Source organism: Mustela erminea, chromosome 8, assembly GCF_009829155.1.
Source record: "Mustela erminea isolate mMusErm1 chromosome 8, mMusErm1.Pri, whole genome shotgun sequence".
Taxonomy (NCBI): Eukaryota; Metazoa; Chordata; class Mammalia; order Carnivora; family Mustelidae; genus Mustela; species Mustela erminea.
This window is the reverse complement of record NC_045621.1, coordinates 38,688,482-38,713,467: the sequence shown is the minus strand read 5'-3', so window position 1 is coordinate 38,713,467 and position 24,986 is coordinate 38,688,482. Positions and strand designations below refer to the sequence as shown.

At 37.1% G+C, this 24,986-nt stretch overlaps 1 protein-coding gene across 1 annotated transcript in view; it reads right to left on the bottom strand.

The window, feature by feature from the left end:
- Positions 1-24,986, bottom strand: part of PSMD1 (proteasome 26S subunit, non-ATPase 1) — a 91,576-nt gene that overhangs the window by 12,560 nt on the left and 54,030 nt on the right. The window contains exons 17-19 of the mRNA XM_032355142.1: positions 12,779-12,893; positions 9,492-9,608; positions 2,614-2,716 (exon numbers count right to left, since the gene is read on the bottom strand). Coding sequence (XP_032211033.1) covers positions 2,614-2,716; positions 9,492-9,608; positions 12,779-12,893 — 335 coding nt within the window. The remainder of the gene's footprint in view (positions 1-2,613; positions 2,717-9,491; positions 9,609-12,778; positions 12,894-24,986) is intronic.

The window sequence follows — 24,986 nt, the reverse complement described above, 5'->3', positions numbered from 1 at the left end:
AAATAACTAGATAATTAAACTAGGGCATACAAGCATTATGAGACTGAAACCTGGACACCAGTGAGGACATATAGCTAAGCATGGCATCTAACCCAGGGTGAAGGCTGGGTAGGGCAAAGGAGAGGGGAAGGCTGCTCAGAATACATGATAATATTTTTAGTTCTGAAGCTGAATTCCCTTTATTTCAGTGAAACCCATTTTCTTCAGACTTAGAAACTAAACTAGTCTTTTGTTCCACGAGTCTGAGATTTAATACAAAACAAGAAAGAGTTTATCCTATTGGTAGTGTTTACACAGTTTTACAAACTTTGGTCATAAACCTTAATCTTTGGCTCTTCTCCCTGAAGAGACCAAATCACTGAGTGAATTCCCATAAACTTCAACTTCACTCATTCCTTTGAAGCTGCCCTAGAGATCCTCCATTAACACTAACTTCCGAGAGCCAGACTGCAGGACTACATGTTTTTTTTTTTTTTTTTTGCAGCTGCAGCAGTTTGTAGGACAGGATACTGATAAAGTGAAAAGGGTGAGAGAAAAATTCGGCTTGTAATAGTGAACACAGCAGTACAGAACTTTTAAGTACTGAATAACACTAAAATAAGTAAGGCGAAAAACATAGTAAATAAAAAGATAAACGGAAAGAAGCATCAAAGCTTGATTGGTCCACTGACAATTCAAAGAGATACTCATAAAAGGCAGTGAAGGGAGAGGGGCTGAAAGGGGAAGGAAGGGAGGGAGAGAGAGGACTTCTAGTAAAGATTAAAATAAAGCCGAAACAGAGAAGTATCCTCCCCTAATTCTTTTTTCTTTTTTTTTTTTCTCTTGGTGTTTTTTTTTTTTAATTTTTAATAAACATATATTTTTATCCCCAGGGGTACAGGTCTGTGAATCACCAGGTTTACACACTTCACAGCACTCACCAAAGCATATACCCTCCCCAATGTCCATAATCCCACCCCCTTCTCCCAACCCCCGCCCCCCAGCAACCCTCAGTTTGTTTTGTGAGATTAAGAGTCACTTATGGTTTGTCTCCCTCCCAATTCCATCTTGTTTCATTGAGTCTTCTTCTACCCACTTAAGCCCCCATGTTGCATCACCACTTCCTCATATCAGGGAGATCATATGATAGTTGTCTTTCTCTGCTTGACTTATTTCGCTAAGCATGATACGCTCTAGTTCCATCCATGTTGTCGCAAATGGCAAGATTTCATTTCTTTTGATGGCTGCATAGTATTCCATTGTGTATATATACCACATCTTCTTGATCCATTCATCTGTTGATGGACATCTAGGTTCTTTCCATAGTTTGGCTATTGTGGACATTGCTGCTATAAACATTCGGGTGCACGTGCCCCTTTGGATCACTACGTTTGTATCTTTAGGGTAAATACTCAATAGTGCAATTGCTGGGTCATAGGGCAGTTCCATTTTCAACATTTTGAGGAACCTCCATGCTGTTTTCCAGAGTGGCTGCACCAGCTTGCATTCCCACCAACAGTGTAGGAGGGTTCCCCTTTCTCCGCATCCTCGCCAGCATCTGTCATTTCCTGACTTGTTGATTTTAGCCATTCTGACTGGTGTGAGGTGATATCTCATTGTGGTTTTGATTTGTATTTCCCTGATGCCGAGTGATATGGAGCACTTTTTCATGTGTCTGTTGGCCATCTGGATGTCTTCTTTGCAGAAATGTCTGTTCATGTCCTCTGCCCATTTCTTGATTGGATTATTTGTTCTTTGGGTGTTGAGTTTGCTAAGTTCTTTACAGATTTTGGACACTAATCCTTTATCTGATATGTCAAGTTTGCAAATATCTTCTCCCATTCTGTCAGTTGTCTTTTGATTTTGTTAACTGTTTCCTTTGCTGTGCAAAAGCTTTTGATCTTGATGAAATCCCAATCGTTCATTTTGCCCTTGCTTCCCTTGCTTTTGGCGATGTTCCTAGGAAGATGTTGCTGCGGTCCTCCCCTAATTCTTAACAGATAATATAGCAGAGACCAGCAAAAAACTGTAGTAGTACTGAATGAACAAGAATGAACAACTAAAGCATTGTATGTAAAAGTACAAAGCTCAAAAACTGGCAGCTAAAAGAAATAAATGGATTATGGAGTAGTAAAATGTTACTCCTAAATCCTATTTAAAAACCAATTACCCAAAGTAGCCAACCTCAAATGGCTACATCCTGTATGATTCCAGCTGTATAATACTCTGGAAATGGAAAAACTAAAGTTACAGAGACAATAAAAAGATCAGCGGTTGCCAGGGGATTGTATGGAAGGAGAGAGAGGAAAAAAGGTGGCACACAGAGGATTTTTAGGGCACTGAAACTATTGCCTATGATGTAATGGTGGATATATAATTATGCATTTGTCGAAACCCATAGAAAATGAACTTGAATGTAAACTAGGGACTGATAAAACCCAGCCAATTCAGTGTCAATTTCTATGAACTATAGGTTCTATGTTTTCTCTAGGAATAATTTTCCCACAGAAAACTTCCCAAACAATTCCCCAAATAATTTTCCCAATTTCTACTATGTTATATAGTTAGAGCAGACAGGTACTTCATCAGATTTAGTCTAAATAGATAAATACATCTGGAAGATTTAATATTTACCTGCATCCAGAATGCCTTGTGCCAAAATAGCGCCAAACTTGGCCATGACATCATCATGTTTATCATTGATAACTTTGGAATACAGCTGTCTGAACTGATTCACCTGAAGGAACATGCAAAAGAATTGTAGTCATATCATATTCATTTGTGGAGCCATTTCAGACCAGGGAATAGACTGTTCAAATTATAATGAAAATTGAGCTCTGAAATTCACAACATTCAAAAAGAGAGAGATACAAACCAGATATCAAGGCAGAAAAGTTCCATAGTTGAAATCATGGGTGTTATGACTTGTCATAAGAACTGGAACACCAGTTCTGTTTTCAATCCTCATTCCCCAGTGGGTGATTCAGACTCATGGAAATGCTGAATGTGACTTTGAATCGCACCACTGTTAGCAGGCTTAAACAGTTCAAGCGAACACTGAGGCTTTAATTGTACTGTGAATAACAGCTACTTTGCTTACCATCACCCTTATAGATTTCCTAGCAGGCATAATCCTTCAATTCTGTCTTCAAGTAAACTACCCTTTAGTGAAGATGTATGAGGCATATTTTGGATTTAGTGTATATTCACATCAAGATTTTCATTACGCACACATATTAATTTTTTGAGAACACGTGCTAACTCAGGGTGGAATTACTGGAATTTTTGTTTCTTTGTTCTTTTCTGTATTCTTAAAACTAATATATATTACTTTACAATTAGAAAATAAATTTATAAAATACATGTTATCAATATATTTGTGATTGCTTTAAAACTGTGTGAGTGACAATAAGGGAACTATTTTATGCTTCCTCCTTGTCTTACACTTCTGTTTTCCCACCAGTGCCTTTCAAGGGGTAGGCACCCAGGAAGAAGTCTGCCTATTCAAGAAGCACGTGATCATGGAGGTCCCCAAATTTGCCCAAAGCAGAAAATAATGACTTTGAGTTTCCTAATATAATGACCTTACTTGCATGACATATTCTTTCAGAATCTCTTCCCCTCTTCACCTGTCTTGGTCTTGGAAGCCATGCTGTGCAATGCAGGGTAAGAGAGAATCAGACAGCCTTGGCTTATAAAGATCTCTCCTTCAATAAGTCATTTAGGAAAGTTACTTAGCTTTTCATCATTTCAGTCTCTTCATCCCTATAGGGATTATAGGATCTATCTTACACAGCTGCTGTTAAGGATTATATGATGCAGTCTATACGTAATGTAATGTGTAAACAGTGTTTTATAATTCAGTAAGCAGGATTATCCTACCATACTGTGGAAGAACCCTACCAGTCACCCCTGACTATTATCTCTGCAGCCTAATACTGCTAACAAAATGTGATGAGAAAAACAATGAACTCTCTCTGCCACTACCTAGCATGTAACTATTAGTGAGCCATTTTCTTCTGCAGGTCTTACTTTATTTAACTATAAAACCAGCATGACTAGATTATCATAAAATTCCCTTCTAGTTTTAAAAATCCCAAGGTTTGATGCTTTTATTCTGGTTCAAAAGGTCAAATTCCTTTGATTCTGAACTTATTTTAGATGAACACTTACATTTCCTTATACAGGATGGAAATTTTATGTGCTTAAAGGTTTATGAAATAATGTCATGAACTTATAAAAAGTAACATTGGACAAAGCACTGTATGTACATCATGAGGAAGAATTTAAATATAAAACTGTACTTAAAACAATAGGAAATCACACGTTCAGTGAAACTGAAAGACAGATTAAAAATATCAATACAAATATGTCATAGGACTCTCCAATTAAGTAGACTACTTCAAAGAGCTATTTCTTACTTATCATTTAAAAATTGTTTTCCTCACATTTTATTACTTATGGAGTAGTAATTCTCATGTTATGATTCTTCATAAAGAATTATTTTAGTAGGTTAGGATAGTATCTTAAATTTGAAGGCAAGTTTGAGATCATATACTCCCTGTACATACGGATGGGAAACTGAAGCAAGATAGGTGACGTGACTGGCCTGTTTGCGATCAAATAACTAACTGCAATCATGATGAGGATTATGATTTCTGGTTCAATTTCACTGTTATGAACAGTATGGTGCCTCCAGAGAAAGTATAATTTGTGGGAGAAAAATGTTTATTTCCCATTTTATATTACGAGTGTCTCACAGAAAAGACAAATTCTAGGCCATCCTGTGATCCATGCAGTCATTCTGCTGCACATGATTATCTAAAAATCCACCTTCTCCAAATTCATGCATTTTTAACATTCATCATATTTTTAAACTCTATACCTTATACTGCTGGGGGGAAAAACACTTTCAGGGAAAAAAAAAAAGGGGAGAAGGAAATAAAGTTCTTTGGGGTCATTTCTATTGGTACTTATCAGCTGGGTATGTTTCAATTTTCATCTATTTTCCTACATAAAGAAATAAAGCAGCACATCAAGGATGAGTTTTGAAGTTGTCTTCCTTTTCTCTTTTTCTGTCATTACATCTGCTCTTATGACTTCAACTATAGGTATGTAACTTCTTCCATGAAATCCCTGAGGTCAGATGAATTTTGGAATTCAGAATTTGTAAAGATAACATGGTCTATATACCATACATTATGTAATACTCAAGGGAGCATGGGAGCAATACCCTATAATCAAATAAATTAGTATTTCAGAAGGAGCTAAATGACTGAAAATTAACACTAACTGGGATAAAGTCTATAAATGAGTTCATATTAATTCAAGTTTTACAGCCAAATGAGTCCTGAAAAATAAACAAACCTCTTTTCAGTTTTCAGAGCTTTTTGGATTTTAGAACTGCAGATATAGGGCTATGGACTTGTGTAGTTTCTTTGTAGTTAGTTCCCAAATCTCTATCTTCAATTCTGATTTTTTCCTTTACTCTCATCTTATTTCCAGCTGACTTGCTATCATCTCAAACTCAACATGCCTAAAACAAAAATTATCTTTATCCTTTTAAGATATTGTCAATATTATCATGATTTCCCCATGATCAATATACCAAATGATGTTTTTAGCTCCTTTCTCAGCTTTATGAGTATTATTTTGTTTATGGTAGTTGCTTGTAGCTCTTTCTATTATCATTGACACTGTTAGAGTCCAAGTTCCTACCTTAAGGTAGGAACGGTAATATAGATTAACATTTATAAATGTGTTATGTTATAAACTATCACCTTAAAACATAAAATTTTATTCTTATAATTTCATCTTATAAAAGTTCAAAGATTTCTCCACAGAAATATTATAGGTGGCTATGGTGGCTCACAAAAGCCTAATCGACTCAAATTGTGATTTTAGAACTGCAAAAGCTTATCAAGCTTGGCCAAACTTGGATCCTACTGCCAAAAGAGCACCTGGTTACTTACCTACAGCAGGTGACCCTAGGCCAGATGATATTACGCAAGGAGGAGCATCAGAGTTTTTATTTTTACACTGCAATATTTTTTATCTGATTCTATAAATGATAATTACATATATGTTCAAAAATGCTAAAGGTGGATTTCACTTAACAAGGAAAACAAAAGACAGATCCTTCATAAAGAGTAGAGTTGGGTTCTTGAGTGGAAACAGTTCAAAGGACTTATAAAAAGTACATTACTCTAGTTAAAATGTTTTGAATCTCTGGTCTAAGGGCTTTCTAAATTGGGTTTGTAATCACCCAGGGGTGTATACAATGTTCCTGGGTCTATTTTGTTGAGAGTGAATGATCAAAAAAACTGGCAGAAGATGAAAGAAAAGATGCACTGGAATAACTTAAACCGAGATCACAGTGTATACAGAACTAAGCATTAAGACAGCATTCTGCAAAAGGATGTGATGTATATCATGCTTACATAAATACTTCCTTTGGAACTTTCCATTGTGAATTTCACAAACTATCAGAGAATGTCCCTTATGGATTTCTCTGAGGGTTGGTTATAGCCTTGATGAAATTAGTACTTCATCTCCATTTTACTTCCACTTGATCTTGAGCAGTTTGCAACGACCATACACTAGGACTCTCTAGTCTTGAGAACTTACTTCTCTTTAAGCTTTTTTTTTTTTTTTTAAAAGATTTTACTTATGTATTTTTTTGAGAGAGAGAGAGAGAGCGCACATGTATATGGAGGGACAGAGGGGGAGGGAGAGGGAGAGAGAATTTGAAGCCAACACTGTACTGAGCACAGAGCCCGATGTGGGGGGCTCAATCCCATGACTGTGAGGTCAGGACCTGAGCCAAAACCAGGAGTCAGATGCTTAATGGGCTGAGCCACTCAGGCACCCTTCTTCCAGCTTGTTAACAGCTTTTTCTTTTCAGCAAAAGTCACATATCATTCCAAAATAATATCAAGTTGTCTTGTTAGCAATAATCAGATAAAAGGGAGATGATATAAACGAGAGCCCACAGAAGTCTTTATAGCATGCCTGATAGCAGAAAAAAATGAAACAGAACTCAAACTTTAAGAATTCATGAGCTGAGTAAACAATTTCCCGCTAAGGAACAGTGTTTCCTGAAAAAATACTGGAGTTCTACACTGGCATATGTAGCTTTGCTTTCATAGTCAGTAGCATACACATTTAACTTTTTTCCCAGAGTTTACATTAATGGCAACAGCTAGAGCAGCTGTAACTGCATGTCAGCATTCGTAATTAATACTCAAGATTCTGATAAAGCCTGAAGATGGAAGTGCTCCCCACGTATTCACATCAGCGAAGACGGTTCAAAGGCATTTTATGGAATGATTAAAAAATAATAATTATTTAAATTCTGTATTTTTTCCACTTTTCTAAATGTGAAAAAGTTTTATTTATTAGCGTAAATAGTTGAATGCTTTTTCAAACTACACAGTCTACCCTACACCACCCCCATTCCAAAGGACCCTGCCAGAGTTGGGGCGGAGTTTATGGTTGAAAAATCAACAAAATCCTACAGCAAAAGATGAAAAGACAGTAAAACATTTGTCTTGTTTACAGTAAAATAACATGAAAGCAACATGGGAGGTCAAAGTGAGTAAATACTATATATTACTGTTAGGGGAGGTACACTCTATGGCCTAAACTTCCTTCTTTAACAACATTACTCAATTGGGTAACTGCCAGCAGATAAAGCTCAGATCAAAAGCAGAAATAAAAGATGCAAAAGCTATTCATATTATAACTGATATATTTAAAAACAAAAGCTAAAAAGAAATGTGGACTCTCTGAAAAGATGTTTTCTCTAGAACATACAATATATGAAGTAATATTAAAACAAAATGAGAAGGTGGGATTCTATTTTTGCAATAATCCAGTTTTTACAAGTCTTAACAAATGATTTTGACACAGAGAGAGAGAGAGAGAGCAGCACTGGGAAAATGAAATAAAAATGATAGCAACTGCTTAGAAATGGGAATCTAGGGCATCTGGATGGCTCAGTCGGTTAAGCGACTGCCTTCGGCTTAGGTCATGATCCTGGAGTTCCAGGATCGAGTCCCGTATTAGGCTCCCTGCTCAGTGGGGAGTCTGCTTCTCCCTCTAACTTTCTCCTCTCTCATGCTCTCTCTCTCAAATAAATAAATAAATAAAATCCTTAAAAAAAACCCGGGAATTTATTAAACAAAGTTCTATAAAATGAGAATGAATGATCAATGAGTTCTGGAAGCTTTGCTCTTCTCCATCTTCCCTCCCCCATCAATCTACTTTGCTGAAAATAAGGATGTTCTACATGTGCTTGATGAGGCAGAAGACAGTATGCCAATGGTTTTTCCAGTTGTCAATTTCTTGACTATTTTTCAAATAGAAGCAAAATTAATAAAAAACTATTAAATGCTCTAATTTCAAATTATGAATAAAAAGTTCTGAACCTATTATATAAGGTATACACACCTATTTCATATATGAAAAGTGATCATTTTTAGTACATGTGAATAAGATCAGTGCATTTTCTCAACAAAATGAGAAGTTTTGGCTGAGGTGCTAAGATACATTAGATATCATGTTCTAACATGATGTCTGTGAGAGTGTCATGAGGATATTTTAAAACAGGTATCTCAAAATCTGTGCTGGGAGCCATCCACAAGGTACCTATGAGAAGTGGACTACAGAATGTGTGAGGGGGATTTCTGTGGGGAAAGCTGAGCTGTGGGTCTTTGTGCCTCACTCCAAACCTAAAGATGGGCTTCAGAGGGACCATGTGGAGAGCTTAATAAGATCAGTGGTCACTGTGCATGGACATATGACATGAAAAGTTAAGAGAAATTAGCTATCCACTGAGGTACTAGCAGAGAGTGTGAGGGAGATGGAGAAGAGGAGGGAGAAGATGACAGAGAGGAGGAGAGAGGGACAGGGCAAGCAAAGTTACACTGAGAACCATATACTCCTAGTTACAAGGGCAAAATATGCAGGACTGGTTCTGTGAGCAGATATGGGTCAGAAAGGAGAGAGCTGTCTTGGAGCCATGTGAATGTCTCCCGGGGGGAGCAGTGACATTCTAACAGAGAATCTGGATATACTCATTTCTAAACTGAGATTGTATATACCATATAAAATGAATGCAGGACTTTTTATTACCTCAAAAAGATGAATCAAAAAGTCACGGACTACCTAAATTTGCATCCTCTATCAGAGGAACAAGTTATCCTACTAAACGCATTTTAAGAGGACAGTAGGAAGTAAAAATTAAAGTTCATTTTTATGATTTCATCAACCTGTAAGTTCTAATTTTTCAAGTATGGCTAAATAGTTAAATTAACAAAGTGACTATAAATCCGTAAAAATGCATTTAAAGAGTGTTATATAGTTAAAGTTGTCTCTTTTACCCACCTTTTTTTACTTCTTTTATGTTTGGTGTCCACTACATTTGAGGTAAAATTGTCCTTAAACGAGGATAAGTTACTAAAGAAAAGCCTGAACCAGCTCTCTTCTGGAGAATTTGTTTGTTTGCTCACCTTTGGACAAGTGATTTCAGTCTGCTGGATCATGATGAGAGCCGAAGCTATCAGAGCTCCTTGCCTCACATAGTTCACAGGGTCATTTGTCATTGGCTCTAACAAATTAATTGCTTCCTGAAAACATTAAAAAAAAACTTTAAATTAAGCTGGTGTAGCTGGATTTTCAAATTAGTTACTATTATTCTAAGTCGGTACTTCCATCTAACATTGTAGTGAGTTCATTAAAGACTACTTGCAACTGAGTATGCTTTAAGTTTCAATACAGTTGACCATAAGTGAGAAGGAAGCTTGTAGAACTGGTGCTCCTGTCTTGAGGTAAAAGAAGTCAAAAAGAAGGTAACAGAAAATGAGATTAATGTTTGATAAACACCTACTATTTTCCAGGTACAACAGTATTATATATGTTATCCCATATAATTCCATTAATCGTAAAACAAAAACAAATAAACAACATAATACAATCTTTATAAACAAAGGAAACCGAGGTTAAGAAATTTGCCCAAAGTCATGTAAGTAGAGCACTCAGGCCTGTCTGACCCCAAAATCTGAATTAAGTATCCAACTTCCAACAAATATTAGGTTAAGGTAATGTCTTTGATGATTTTGTAAGACCTAACTTAAAAAATTAAATCGATGTTTAAAAGGATTCCCCAATATTATATTCTTCAGAATAATTGGTTCTATGAAAAAGGGATTCCTTGGTGAAATTTAAGTTTGGTAGTTCTGGAGTACTATATATCACTGTCCCTTGCAGGTTCAAAATATATACAGCTTATCAAATACTCTCTGAATGCACACCATACCAAAAGATCCAGAGCCTCATTAAAGAAATTACTCAAACTTTGTTTATCCTAGCATTTGTTCACTATATTTGACCAAGAACTCTTTTGCCCTATGTAAGTTCTGTTAACAACGTGCAGAAATTTTGTTAAGTGCCAGTTTATAGGATTCCTTATAAGGTCTCTGGTAGATATAAATCCAGAGGAAAAAAGCAATGGGTTAACAAAATTATCAAATTTATTTCTTAATACAGTATGCCATTTCTTAAATATCCTTTGTTTCAAGGCCAAGGAAGGAAAGAACAAGTTGAATTCTTTTTTTTTTAGGCAAACAACTTCAGATTTCTTTACATGTGGATTCATTTATTTTAAAAATCAGAGCTGATAACAGATAATACGTGTAACAGATAAGAGTATTCTTTCTCCCCATTTCAGTGAAAGATGTCATGACATTGTGCAGAGTTTTTTAAACACACTCATAGTACTGTGAATACTTTTTATGAGGTAGTCATGATAAAAATATAAGTAAATTTCCAACTTATAAGTTAAAAGACACTAACTTGGTCTTTGAGGTATGTGATACAACCTCAAAGATACATTTTAGAACATAAAAAAACTTTTGAGTTTTTAATAAATAAAAATAAGACACCAAACCTTGGTCAAATAGGTATTGTTAGATAGGTCAGATAGGTCAGGTATTGTTAGATAGGTTATATAGGTCAGATAGGTAATTGTTATATAGATCACACAAACTATCTAGAAATAAAGCAGACCTGTTTAATATGAGTAATAAAAATTTTTCATTGAATTAACTTCTCAGGTTCTGTGTCTCAAAGAACATTTGCTCCTAGACATCATATTAAGTTCACAATAATCTGGAAAGAAAAAAAAAATCTAATATACATTTAACTTAAGAGGCTTAATATAAATGTCTACTGAAGATCTGAATGGGAAATACTTTATAAAACATCCAACATAATTTTCCTTTGTTTACAGAGCAGATGTGTTCCAGAAAAAAATGAAGGCCAATTTCTATAAACTGTATTTTATAAACCCAATGATATTTCTAATAAAACTGAAGATACATTCTCAGGTAAGAAATCCCGCCTCAAAAAAAACACTTTAAAAACAAATCTCTGTGAGGACAGAAACTATGTTCAACTCATTCACCATCATATCCTTAAAGGATCTTCCCTCCCAACACTGATTTGAAAAATATTTACTGAATGCCTACTATGTGTCAGGTCTGACTTTAGGTTGTAGCAGTGAATATTCGGTTCTTAGGGACCTCACATTTCAGGGCAGAGACAGACAATAAATAAATACGTGTAATAAAAATATCAGGTGGTGATAAGTCCTATGAAGAAAAAACAAAGCAGGGTAAGGAGATGAATGAGAATACCAGAAGGGGATGTTTCTCTACAAATTTTTATGCAATTTTTATCACATATAGTGAAAATGACATTTTAATTCCTAGCTTTAGTAAGGTTTTATGTGATTAGAAAAAGATATTTGTATCCAATACTAATACTCTTTATTAGAGAAAAAGTTGAGCAAATTAAAATTTAATTCCTGGACTCAATCAATAAGTAACTATGTTTTATTTTATTTTATTTTATTGTGGACAAGAGAGAATTAAAAACAATGACTTCTCTGATGTAAAGACACTGGGAGCATAATCTAGCTATACTTGTGTTCTTTATGTTCTCGTTCTCATTATGCTTGTATTCTCTCTCTCTCTCTCACACAGACACACACACACAGACACACACACACACACACACACACATACATCCCCATGCATGCACATACTCCATTAAAAGAAAAGATCATGCTCTGGGGAGTGGTTAAGGTATACGGGTTTGTGCTATGAAAGGCAAAAATGAGGTGATTATGTCATTGCTGTGAATGAAAAATACTTGTTTAAGCAAGAGTGCATTTCTTTATCAATCCCATGATGAATTGTATTTCCCAGTCATTTGCTTGCCTAACCCGCTCGATTCTGTCACTTTTGAGTTTTTAACAAGTATCAGGTTAGCTATTACGTTTGCGAGAATAATCAGGCAAATAGTTAAATGATTTTCTTAAAACAAAAACAAAAAAAGAAGGTTAGCTGATTTGGATGGTCTCATTCAAGAAGGTTGATTTCCACAATATTTATCATGCCAATTAAACATGTAAATTACCATGTAAAGTGACCAGAGTAATTCTTCAAAGAAAAAAGTATTCTATCTTCTTCTTTTTTTAAAGGAAATCAATGGTTTCAAGAAGAAATTCAACAGCATTGTTTCCATTACAGTCACCCACGCAACGTGGTGGTTTGTTCTTAACTGGCTTAGAGGAACCCAGCATGTGAGGAAGGTAGTTCTGGGAAGCTTAGTGAGACAAGTTAACTCTTATAGATCACACCACACTTGCATTTTTATGGTGGCTATACAAACTTTTCTGCAAGGGAAAACAGTCTGGTGCCAGGAAAGAACTGACCCAACTGGCTTTGGGCTTTACCTTGTTTCCTGTGCCAGCACAGCAGATGCCCAGGGCCATAGCAGCTCCATAACGCACGTGAGGATTGTAACTCTCTGACAACAATGAAACAACACTGGGGCACTGTTCAGGGGTCCTGATAAGAAACAGAGGAAATGAAGACAGTGTTAGAGGTAAAATATTTTAAATAAAGATGGAAGAATTTAAACCGTTTTTTTTTTTTTTTTTTTTTTTTAACCGTATGGGGAACAACAGTTATATTTCACATAGAAGTTGGGAGAATAAAAAACCACCCATGGAATTCTAATTATTGATATTAAAAATCTATCTTCTGTATCCTGAGAATACAGAGAAAGAAAGCAGAATATAGCAGTGATTCCTCAACCATAACTGCATTAGACCAAGCATTACAGTCACTCCTTTGTGCCTCCTCCATAATGGGTAATAACCATGAGGGTGTGGAGGGCACATAATGCTCTATCTACATGGATCTTACTTTGTGTTTTGTATCAGAAGACAAAAGCTGTTATACAGACTCAGGGATGTTTCCAAAGCTGCACAAAAGATCTGAATCACCCAGTGTAACTCTGATTGAATATCAAATTGGTAAATATGCCTTGATAATGAAAAAATTCTGCTTTTTTTCTTTAGCAACTATTGTTGTGTTGATAAGGACAGAATTATTTTTTTAAGTTTTATTTATTTATTTATTTGAGAGAGAGCAACAGAGCGTGTGTGTTGAGTGTGGGAAGAAGCAGAGGGAGTGGGACAAGTAGACTCCATGCTGAGTGCAGAGCCTGACATGGAGCTTGATGCCATGACCCTGAAACCATTACCCAAGCCGAAATCAAGAGTCAGACACTCAAACAACTGAGCCACCCAGGTGCCCCAGAAATTGTTTTTTTCTCAACCTCTTCATAGCTCAGCAAAGACAAAAAAACCCAGGAAAACCCTAACTAATGAAATACCTGACCTCAACTTTATAGTGGTTACTCTTCAGGGCAGCAGGATGAGGGTAGTAACTAGAAGAGAAGTAAGGGGCACCTGGGTGGCTCAGTTGTTAAGCACCTGCCTTCAGCTCAGGTCATGATCCCAGGGTCCTGGGATCGAGGCCCACATCGGGCTCCCTGCTTGATGGGAAGCCTGCTTCTCCCTCTCCTGTTCCCCTCTGCTTGTGTTCCTCCTTCTCTGTCAAATAAATAAATAAAACCTTAGGGAAAAAAAAAAAAGAGAGAGAATGTAAGGGGAGTATCTGGGTAGCTGATAATGATCTCAACCTGGATGCTGGTTACAGTGTGTGTTAGACTGTGAAAATTCACCAAACTGTAGGTTAATTACGTGCATGTTTTTGGATATATAGTACACTTCAGTAAAAACTGAAAGAAAAAGGCTACCCATATAACTACATTTAATAAAGTTTTTTTAAAAAACACTATTTTCTTGTGAATGAAAGCAGTTACTACCTACAGACCAATTCAAATCCATAGCTCTGCTGGAACTGTCCTCCAGACTGAAACTCTAGTAAGTGGTAAATTCAAATTTCAAATGGAGTAGAGCCAAATTTATGAAAACATGAAATTTTGCTATAAGGCTGGATTTCCTCCTTATAACAAGGTGCATCATTCTTTTTTGAAAATTTTCTCAGTTTGACTAAGCTTCCTAGTAGGAATAATTTGTAATTTGTAATACTAACAGCAACAATATGGGAAAAAAAGCTTGGTATTATAAAAGATGCAAAGTATTAAGAAACAGAGGATTTGGGTTCTAGTTCTAGTTTTGTTAATTTCTTAGTATGTCATGACATTAGGTAAGTCACTTTTTTTTTTTTGTAATTAGAGATAACTTTTCTTTTGCTGGAATAAACAGAAAACAAAATGAGTAAATAACTGAAAATATGGTAATTATATATATATATACCTTCAGTTAATGCACACTGACATAAATAACATTATATAAGAGAAAGCCATGAAGTAAAAAACCCATGTTCCAGTTCCTGTTTTGTCTCTAAATAGCTGGGATAATTCAGATAAAGTTTAATAAACCATTCACTCTGGGATCCCTTTCTATGTACAAAAAAAGGACAAGAAGTTCCATAATGTCTTTCCTAGTTTATAATTCAATGGCTTTAAAAAAAAAATATTTTATTTATTTATTTGTTAGAGGGAAAGAGAGACAGAGAACACAAGCAGGGGAAGTAGCAGGTGGAGGGAGAAGCAGACTCCCCACCAAGTGAGGAGCCCAATGCTGGGATCATGACCTGAGCCGAAGGCAGATGCTTAATCAACTGAGCCACCTAGAACTCTCCAATTCTATGATTTTTAAAATCACAGTGACTCCTTAAATAATTTCTTATAAAATATATAAACTCTTATAAAATAAACCTCTTATATCTCTTATAAAATAAACTCCTTAAATAATCTCTGCCTTCTTTTCCTTTTGCCCTCCTTTTGTTATGGTAGTGAGAATGACATGGGCTTGGAATCAGAAAGACTTGAATTCCAATTCCAGTGCCATTTAATACTAGAGTGGCAATCACTAAATCTCTCTAAGCCTTAACTGCATCACCCATGAAATGGTGTCTGTCCCACCTTACTCATGCTAGGAAAGGTGGTGGTATGGTAGAGTAGAATACTATACCACAATCACTGAACTCTAAATGCATTATCAGAAACTGTCTCTGGATCAGAACCAGGAATGTGGCTATCCAAGTTGTAGTTTGGGTTCTTATTTGTAAAAAAGGGAAGGTAACTCAAGCCCAAACATTCATGGAAAATAATATAAAGTGAATTGGATATTAAACCTAGAAAGCTGGTTATATTCAGAGTCCTGACCTCTAGATCTCCTCACCAACTTTTTAAGGAGCTAATGGCAGACAGAACACTTACCCACTGGTCCCACAGCTATAGCAAGGGCAGGAAATTCCAGGGAAAACTGACTCACACTGAAGAGCCTATTTATTTATTTATTTTTAATTATTTTTTTAAAAAGATTTTTATTTATTTATTTGATAGAGAGAGATCACAAGTAGGCAGAGAGGCAGGCAGAGAGAGAGGGGGAAGCAGGCTCCCTGCTGAGCAGAGAGCCTGATGCAGGGCTTGATCCCAGGACCCTGAGATCATGACCTGAGCCGAAGGCAGAGGCTTAAACCACTGAGCCACCCAGGCACCCCTGAAGAGCTTATTTTAAATGTATCTTAAAACTTCATTTATCTTATGATGCTCACTTGTTTAAAAAAGTATTGTACTTAGAACAGGATATTAACAGTTTCATGAGGTTCAGAGAAAAATTTGCCAGTGAACATAAATACTGGGAGCTTAATATAGAGCTTTACCCAGTTGATTACCATAAAGACTAAAATAGGTTTTAAGGGCTATAAACTCAAAGAACATAGAAAAAAAAAATTCTTGTTAAGTTTCTCAGTCGATAACAGTTCCAATGCTGACACATTCTTCAATAAAGTGTTAAGACAAGAAACGATACATTTTTTAATTAGCTTAGACATTCAGTCCCTTCAAGAGTACAGTAAAACCAGAGTATCTATGTTTACTTTAATTTTTAGCAAGTAGCTCTAAAAGGACAAAAGAATCCTTCTAAGCAATGACTGGAATGTAAATATTCGCTGGAAGCAAAACTTTGGCACATTAATCCTTGTCTAAACATGTAACACACACAAAATGTATGCATAAATATAAAAATTTTAAAGTCACAGTTAAGGGGCGCCTGGGTGGCTCAGTGGGTTAAGCCGCTGCTTTCGGCTCAGGTCATGATCTCAGGGTCCTGGGATCGAGTCCACATCGGGCTCTCTGCTCAGCAGGGAGCCTGCTTCCCTTCCTCTCTCTCTCTGCCTGCCTCTCTGCCTACTTGTGATCTCTCCCTCTCTCTCTCTCTGTCAAATAAATAAATAAATAAATCTTTAAAAAAAAAATAAAGTCACAGTTAATAAATGAATAAATGGCAAAACAATTATCACCACCACTTTGAGGCTTGGAATGAATTAATGGACCTCAGGATAATTATCAATGACTGCTAACATCACAAAAATAGGAACAAGTTGCCCTAATGTGCACTGCCAGCCCTGCCCCTCTAAAAAGGAGAGAGAAAGAGAGAGAGAGAGAGAGAGAGAGAGAAACTGAACCTCAGTGTGACCAAGCCTCGAGATCTAACTATTAATTTACAGGAAATACAGAAGACCAAAAAGCACATTAAATTACACATAGGGATGCAGGATGCAATTAGCAAAATCCCTACTGTGCAAACTTGAGTCATAATAACCTGGTTTCTTCAACAAATGAACCGCAAGGTGGAAACAAAAAGAGATTAAAAGAAAATACATCAAATCTTTAATAACAGTCCATAGGGTTTTCTTTCACTTATTTTAGATAATTCTAACACTACTGGAATCTTAGCTTGCTTTTCCTTCTTTCTTTCCTTTCTTCCTTCAAGATTTTATTTATTTGACACACAGAGATCACAAGTAGGCAGAGAGGCAGGGGGAGAAAGAGGAGGAAACAGGCTCCCCACTGCGCAGAGCCTGATTCGATGCAGGGCTCAATTTCAGGACCCTGAGATCATGACCTGGGCCGAAGGCAGACACTCAACCGACTGAGCCACCCAGGTGCCCCAAATCTTAGCTTTTCTACACAAGCATTTATCTCTTAGATAACATCACAAAATAATTCCAGTCATTTGATATAATTTCTTCAGATTAGCATTTATAACAAAGTATTTAAATGACTAATCCCTGACCAGCAATAAAAACTTATCTCTTGGGGTGCCTGGGTGGCTCAGTGGGTTAAGCCTCTGCCTTCAGCTCAGGTCATGATCCCAGGGTCCTGGGATCGAGCCCCACATCGGGCTCTCTGCTCAGCAGGGAGCCTGCTTCCTCCTCTCTCTCTGCCTGCCTCTCTGCCTACTTGTGATCTCTGCCTGTCAAATAAATAAATAAATAAAATCTTAAAAACAAAAACAACTTATCTCTTTGTCTCCATGAACATATTTATTTATTTTAAAAACAGATTTGATTGACTGGGAGGGGCAGGGGTGAGCAAGGGAAGGGCAGGGAGAGGGAAAAGCAGGCTCCCCACTGTGCAGGGAAATAATATGGAGCTCAACCCCCTACCACCCAGAGCATAAGTGGAGCCAAAACCAAGACTTCAATACTCAACCTACTGAGTCACCCATGTGCCTCTCCATGAACATATTTAGAAAAACAAATGTCTAGAAATAATCAAGTCACAGGAAAATAATGGGTCTTGTTTTACTAAGTAGGGGGATTCAGAGAACAAGGAATTCAATAGTTTGGAAACCACTTTATTAGCATAAAATGTGTTATGTCTGACAGCTTTTTCACATATTTATGTTTTGCTATGCTAAATTTAAAAGTATATTTACTCACACAATTATAAATGTGCTAGCTGCATTTCTTTTTAACACTGGAGCTACACGTGGTGGGAACTCTAACAACTTTTTTTGTTCCTTGTATTTTGGCTAGTTTATAAAAATAAAAAGGTGAGTATCATTAGGTTAAAAAAAATGGGGAGAGGGTGCGTGGGTGGCTCGGTGGTAAAGCATCTGTCTTTGGTTCAGGTCATGTTCCCAGGGTCCTAGTAGAATGGAGCCTACACCTGCCCCAATCAGGCTGCTTCTCCCTCTCTCTCTGCAGCTCCCTCCTGCTTGTGTGTTCCCTCTCTGTCAAACTGATAAATAAAATCTTAAAAAAAAAAAAAAAAAAAAAAAAAACCCCAAAACGGGCAGAGATATATTTTTTGAGTTTTATTTTCATTATAATATAAAAGAAATGCATCAAATATTTATTATCAGGAAAATAACTGAGAAAGAAGAAAGCAGTTTTGTTTACCCAGCACACTTTTATCCCACGAAGTTCTATATTTCAAGCTGCTGCTATTCGTGGATTTTCACTTTATCAGTTTAGATATATCTACTACATGTGAAGTATCATAAAGAAAACAAAATGAAATTTCATAGATCCTGCCCTAAATCATACAAATTTAGTCCTACCTTTAATATATATATTTTTAAATCATTTTACTAGACTTCAGATAATTAAAAATAGCTGCAGTTCTAGATAAGCTTTTGCTTTATTTCCAAACAGACTGTTTCTTTCAGGTGCTACCAAAATAGGGCAAAAATACCTCAAAAGATGAGAAGAAAGTAAATTTATAAGATTTATACAAAGAATTCTACTTCACCATAATAAGAAACATGGCCCTTAAAAATATCAAATTGCATTCCTGGACCTACAGAAATCTATAATATTCAAAAAGTTGTAATATTATTAGCACATTCCCACTACACCTTAAAATGAGCAAACCAGGGAAAGTCTTACAGTGTGAGTGAGAGATTATACACTTGTAGATTATTAAAGTATTAATATTTCCTTGATTTTATAAAAATAACATAAATATACTTCAATTCTCAGAAAGTTTAATTCATTTCTGGTATTTAAATAACTGTCCTAATAATAAAGGTCTACTTCTAATAGCTGATTACAGTGATTACTGAAGACTTCCAGAGCTGAGCAAATATAAATCAAATATTTGGGTCTTTTATGATCAACTGTAATTCTAGATATAAGAATTCTTTTAATTAAAGACATTTCATGATATCAAGTTGTACTATAGAATTTCACCGATATTTTAAAAAAATATCTTATTCTTTGGTCCTTGACAAAAGTGGATACAGTCATGAGCAGCTCTCTTTGGCAATATCAACCTGGCAAAAACCGTCAGAATGAACTCTGAAAAAAATCTAATGAAAAACTTACAACAACCATGGGTCAGCTTAATGAAGCACTGTTGGAAGAGAGTGCTGTGATATTGGGAACTGCTCATCTACCACCCTACTCTGAGACTGGTGGTGTCAGTGGAGAGGGCAGCCTGTGTCCTAGCACAGCTGTTAATGAGAGCGAGCAAGACAGACTTTATTCTCAGAGAATTGAGAACAAATTGTGTTTCAACCTACCTGGTGCCTCCTTGAAGCACCAGTGCAATAGCCTGCCTTTATTTCACCAAACTTAAGAGAACTCGCAGGCCTGGAGCAGCTTGCCAGGTGACATTTGTTGAAAACATGTAAAGGCAAAAGTACTGGCCATGGGAGCCTGGGGCAAGGATTAACGGTTAACCTAGGCAATAAACAGACGGAGAAGCTTGGGAAGAAAGAGGCTGGGAGAGGAGATATGTGGGGTTAATAAGGGCTTTAAAAGCTGCCACATACACCGAGGGAATGGCAAATACCACATGCGTACTCAGGGTTAGACACACGCTCAGGAAAGGCCTGAGAAGACTCGAAACTTTCACTCCCGGACCTGCACAAGCAGGAAGCAAAGGCTAAGGCACAGTAATTAGGCTAAATTAAAGGAGTGTCCCTACACAGCCAATATGCAAGGACTGGGAGAACCTTTTTCCTTTTCCCTTTCTTTTTTTTCCTTTTCTTGGCTCCAGGCATTTAAGGAAACTGTCAAAAAAACCCACTAGCTGACCGCCAGACTAACGTAACACAGAGCTGGAGGCAGAGTCTTAACCCACTGAGCCACCCAGGTGCCCATATAAAACTACTTTTAAAAAAGTCACCAAACAATCCACAAGAAGCAGCAATAATAAACCCCTGGAAGGGGCGGGGGGTCGGAATCTGATTTCCTTTGTTGCCACACTGTAATATTCAAAACATCCAGTTTTCAACAAAAAAATTAAGAGTCATGAAAAAAAATAAGGAAATACATAAAGCCTACTCACAAGAAAAAAAAAGAAATTAATAGAATGAGTCCCCGAGTAAGCCCAAGTATTGGACTTAAGCCATCTTAAATACATTCAAAGAGGAAAAAAAAAAAAAAGAAAGGCAAATAACTAAATAAAACAGGAGAACAATTCCTCATCAATTCAAGAAAAACCAATTAATAGAAATTATTTTTAGATACACAAAATCAAATTCTGGAACTAAAAAGTAAAAGTGAAATGAAAAATTCACTAGAGAGGGTTCAACAACAGAACTGGGCAGGCAGAAGAATCAAGTTAGGTAAAGTGACAATATTAAATTAAATTGAGAATTATGTTAGGTGAACTGAGATTATCTAACCTGAGGAGCAGAAAGAGACAAGAATTTTACAAAATGAACAGAGGCTTAAAAACCAGTGGGACACCATCAAGCATACTAACGTTGCATAGATGGGAGTCCTAGAGGAAATGAGAGGGAGAGAGCGGTAGAAAGAACATTGAAGAAATAATGGCCAAAACCTCCCAAATTTTGATAAAAGACTAGAAACTCAACAAACTCTAAGCAGGATAAACTCAGAAACTAGTGATCGAAGAAGACAAAACCTACATTCTAGTAGGAGACATATAATCAAAAATAAATGATAAACTAAGTAAAAAATGTGAAGTAATAAAGAGAACAAAAAAAGGAAATCAAGGTAAGGGGTATTGGAAGAGACAGGAGAGGAAGGTTTAACAGCACCAATTAGGGTAGTCAGCGTAGGCTTCAATGATAATGTGGTATTTTTTTAAAAAAAGATTTTATTTATTTATTTGACAGAGATCACAAGTAGGCAGAGAGGCAGGCAGAGAGAGAGGGAGAAGCAGGCTCCCTGCTGAGCAGAGAGCCTGATGTGGGGCTCAATCCCAGGACCCTGGGATCACGACCTGAGCTAAAGGCAGAGGCTTAACCCACTGAGCCACCGAGGTGCCCCGATAATTTGGTATTTTAAGCAAAGACAGGAAGGCAGTAAGGAAGCAAGTCAAGTGGCTAGGTAGGGGAAGAGTATATTATGTATTAGGTAGAGAAAATACCTCATGCAAAAGCCCAATGATAAAACAATGCCAGGCAAGTTTGAGGAACAGCAGAGGCCAGTGGTTTGAGTGTGGTGAAGAAGGGGAAGAATAATTGAAACTATGGCCAGATCATAAAAACTTTATAGGAACTTAACAGGCCAGGGGTTACCGGAACTTTGCCTTTTATTATGAGTGAAATAAAGGGCCACTGGAGGATTCTGAGCAAAGGAATATGATCTGCCTTGTTTAAAAAGGATCATTTTGGCTGCTTTATTGAGAACAGAGGGCAAAGGCAGAATAAAGAAGACTGGTTAGTTGGTATATATGGGTTTGGGGTGTGCGTGTGCGTGCGTGTGTATATATATGTATTTATATATACATATATACATATATATATATGGCATAGAACCAACAAGATTTCCTGAAGGAAAAAACGTAGAATTTGAGATAAAGAGACTGGGAAGATGCAACTGCCTTTATCTGAGATAAATAGACCAATATATATAAAGCAGATCTGGAGACAGAGAACATAAGTTCAGTTTTAGACAATCTGAGTTTGAGATGTTTTTTTAGACATCTAAGGAAAAATTGAGTAGGCGACTGAACATGAGTCTGGAGTCTAGGCTAGAGATAGAAGTTTGGGAGTTTCAGTATATAGATGGTATTTGTTGGGCTGGCGGTTCCGGGAATGCAGGAGGAACAACAGAAATGCCCGCTGGGGCCGCCATCTTCCAGTCCCCTCCCCCCCTTCCTTAACCCTAGACTGTCCCGCCAAAAGGGTGTACGCCCAGGTCACGTCTCCATAGGTAACCCGATACCTATGCAGGAAGCAGGACTATCAGGAGCCCTCACCCCATACCTTCCGATCACCAAATATGGATGTGAGCCCATGCCCTACCTTGGCCAGATAAAAGACTCCTGCCAACTCCCTCCCAGTGCGACATCCCCCACTCCCCTTTCCGGAGTCGAGGAACCTCGCCCGAGGGTGCCCACCTCCTCCCGGTGCAACTTTCCTGATTCCCCTTCTCCTGAGCCCTGAAACTTCACTAGAGAGTGCCTTTAATAAATCTTGCCCTGTGCCTACCTTGCCTGGTGTTGTGTTTACCTCGCCCGCAAAACCTTACAGTATTTAAAGCCATAAATGTATATAAGACACCAAGTACAGACAGGGGAGAGAAGAGATCCAGAAATGAACCCCCAAGAAGGTTGAAGATTAAGAGGCTGAGAAGATGAAACAGAACAAGGAGACTAAAAAGGAACAGTCAGTGAGGCAGGAGAACATCCATGAGAGTGTGATCTACTGGAAGCCAAGCGAAGCTATTCTACGGAAGGGGAAAAGATCAACTGGGTCAGTCGCTGCTATGAAACAGGCAGAGCAGGTTACGTCACCTAATTACAAATGCAGAAATCAAAGCTCAGAGAAAGGTCTCCTAACCCTTAAGGATTCTGCCGGTCTACTTTCATGACCACGAATCATAGCCATTAGGCTGGAAATAGAGTTTTAGTTTTAGGAGCTTTCTTCAACAAGTTAATGGAAACTACGGGTGAATAGAGGAAGACAATAACGAGAGACATGAAGTCAACAGGGGAGAGGAACCTGGGAGGTATCTGTATATTAAAAGGGGAGAAGAAGAGTTAGAAAAGATTCTTTAAGAAACACAAAGAACCAGGATGGAATGTCTCTGAAGGCAGGAAAAGATAAAAGCTTTAAGAAGAAATGCTTAGCCAACAGAGCTGAATATTGCACACAATCTATAACTGGTGTTAAAAATGGAATTTTTAAGAGTTGTTTTAGTAGAATGTTGGAGATAAAAATCTGATTATAAGGATTATAGACTGGGTGGGTGATGAGAAGAGAAAAAGATAGGCAATTTTTTAAAGAAGTTTGATGATGAAGGAAAGAGACTCAAGGGATAACGAAATGTTTAGTTTTCATTAACTAGAAACCTGAGCATGTCTACAAGAAAGATATTAGAACTGAGGAACTGAATATTCAAGGCATGAATTCTATGTGTGAAAAAGATACTATATTCAGCAAAATTGCAAAGAATATAATAAAGAGTTGGGATCAATAACTTAAGTGAAAGTTGTGGAAAAGAGTAATGTCAACGTAATCCCAAAGGAGAGGATGGATTTAAAAAAAAAAAGACACTTCAGAAAGATTAAAAAGTAATAGCACTTTCAGACTGGTCTAAATCTTTCATTAAAACATAGGTAAAATCAGTTGTTGGGGGAGAATGAGCAGAGTCTAAGAAGAACAGATCAAATTTGGAAGAACTATTTTTAGAATTTTAGCTCTTTTGCTGATATGAGTAAGAAAGGAATGGAAAGAAAAAAAAAGCCAAAAAAAATTTTTTTGAGTTGCTCTGTAGGACCTGTTAAAATGAGCTAGTTTTAGCTACCACCTCTGCATTATAATGATCAATACACTTGCTTGTATCCATCTGTAAGGGCCTACTTAGTCAGAGAGAGCCATTCTGTTGTTTATGCAGTAAACTTAGATTGACCCTGCCCCTCACAGAGGAACTTAGCAAGTCCGGAAACTAGTCCCAGGTAACAAAGCCCAAATACAAGGGTGGGTCAGGCCAGGTGGAGACATCCAATCAGTGGGGCGCACATACTGTCTCCCAAGCTACCAAGGAGAGTAGGCCCCGCCTTTTGGGCGCCAATTCTGATCAAGTTGATAGGCTAGTTCAAATATCTACTAGGGTAAATTGAAATTCAATTGGCCACCTGTTTGTGACCTAGCATGACTGTGCAGTTTTCTCTGTGTGTTGCAATCTCATTGGCCACCTGTGTGTGGCCAGGCTCAACCACATGGCCTTTGCTCTATAAAAGTTAGTCTGTGAGGCTGGGAGGGGTCGCCCTCTCTGTAAGAGGTGGACCCGACCATTCGGTTTGATTCTCGATGCTTGGCATGAAATAAAGCTTTGCTTGACCTTTGCTTTGTATCAGTCTCGCTCCTTTGATCACAGACCCATTAATGGGGGACCTAATAAATCCATGAGATAAATTGACACAAGGGAAGAAAATGTTTACCCTGTTCATCGCGACGAGCAAATGAACTCAATGAATAGTTCACAAATAAATGAATACGTACTGGACACAATCCCTATATTGCCAAAAATTCCTTAATGGCTAGTGTTTGATAATTATGACTGAGAGGTAAAAAAATGTTCTTGGTTGGTATTTGTCTTAGACCTATAAATTAGACTGCCCTTTTAAGTCAAAGACAGAATATGTTCAAGAAATTAAAAAGGCATCAGGACAAAAGTCATCATTTTGGATAAAATGTAGGAATTAAGTTTTCTGGTTATGGTCAGATTAGAGCACAGTTCAGTTATTTGCCAACTGAAAGATTGGTCTACTCTTTCATCTATTTCTTTATTATTATTTTGCTTCCTGATTCTCAGCTATGCTTCTAAATTTTTTAAAATTATTAACAT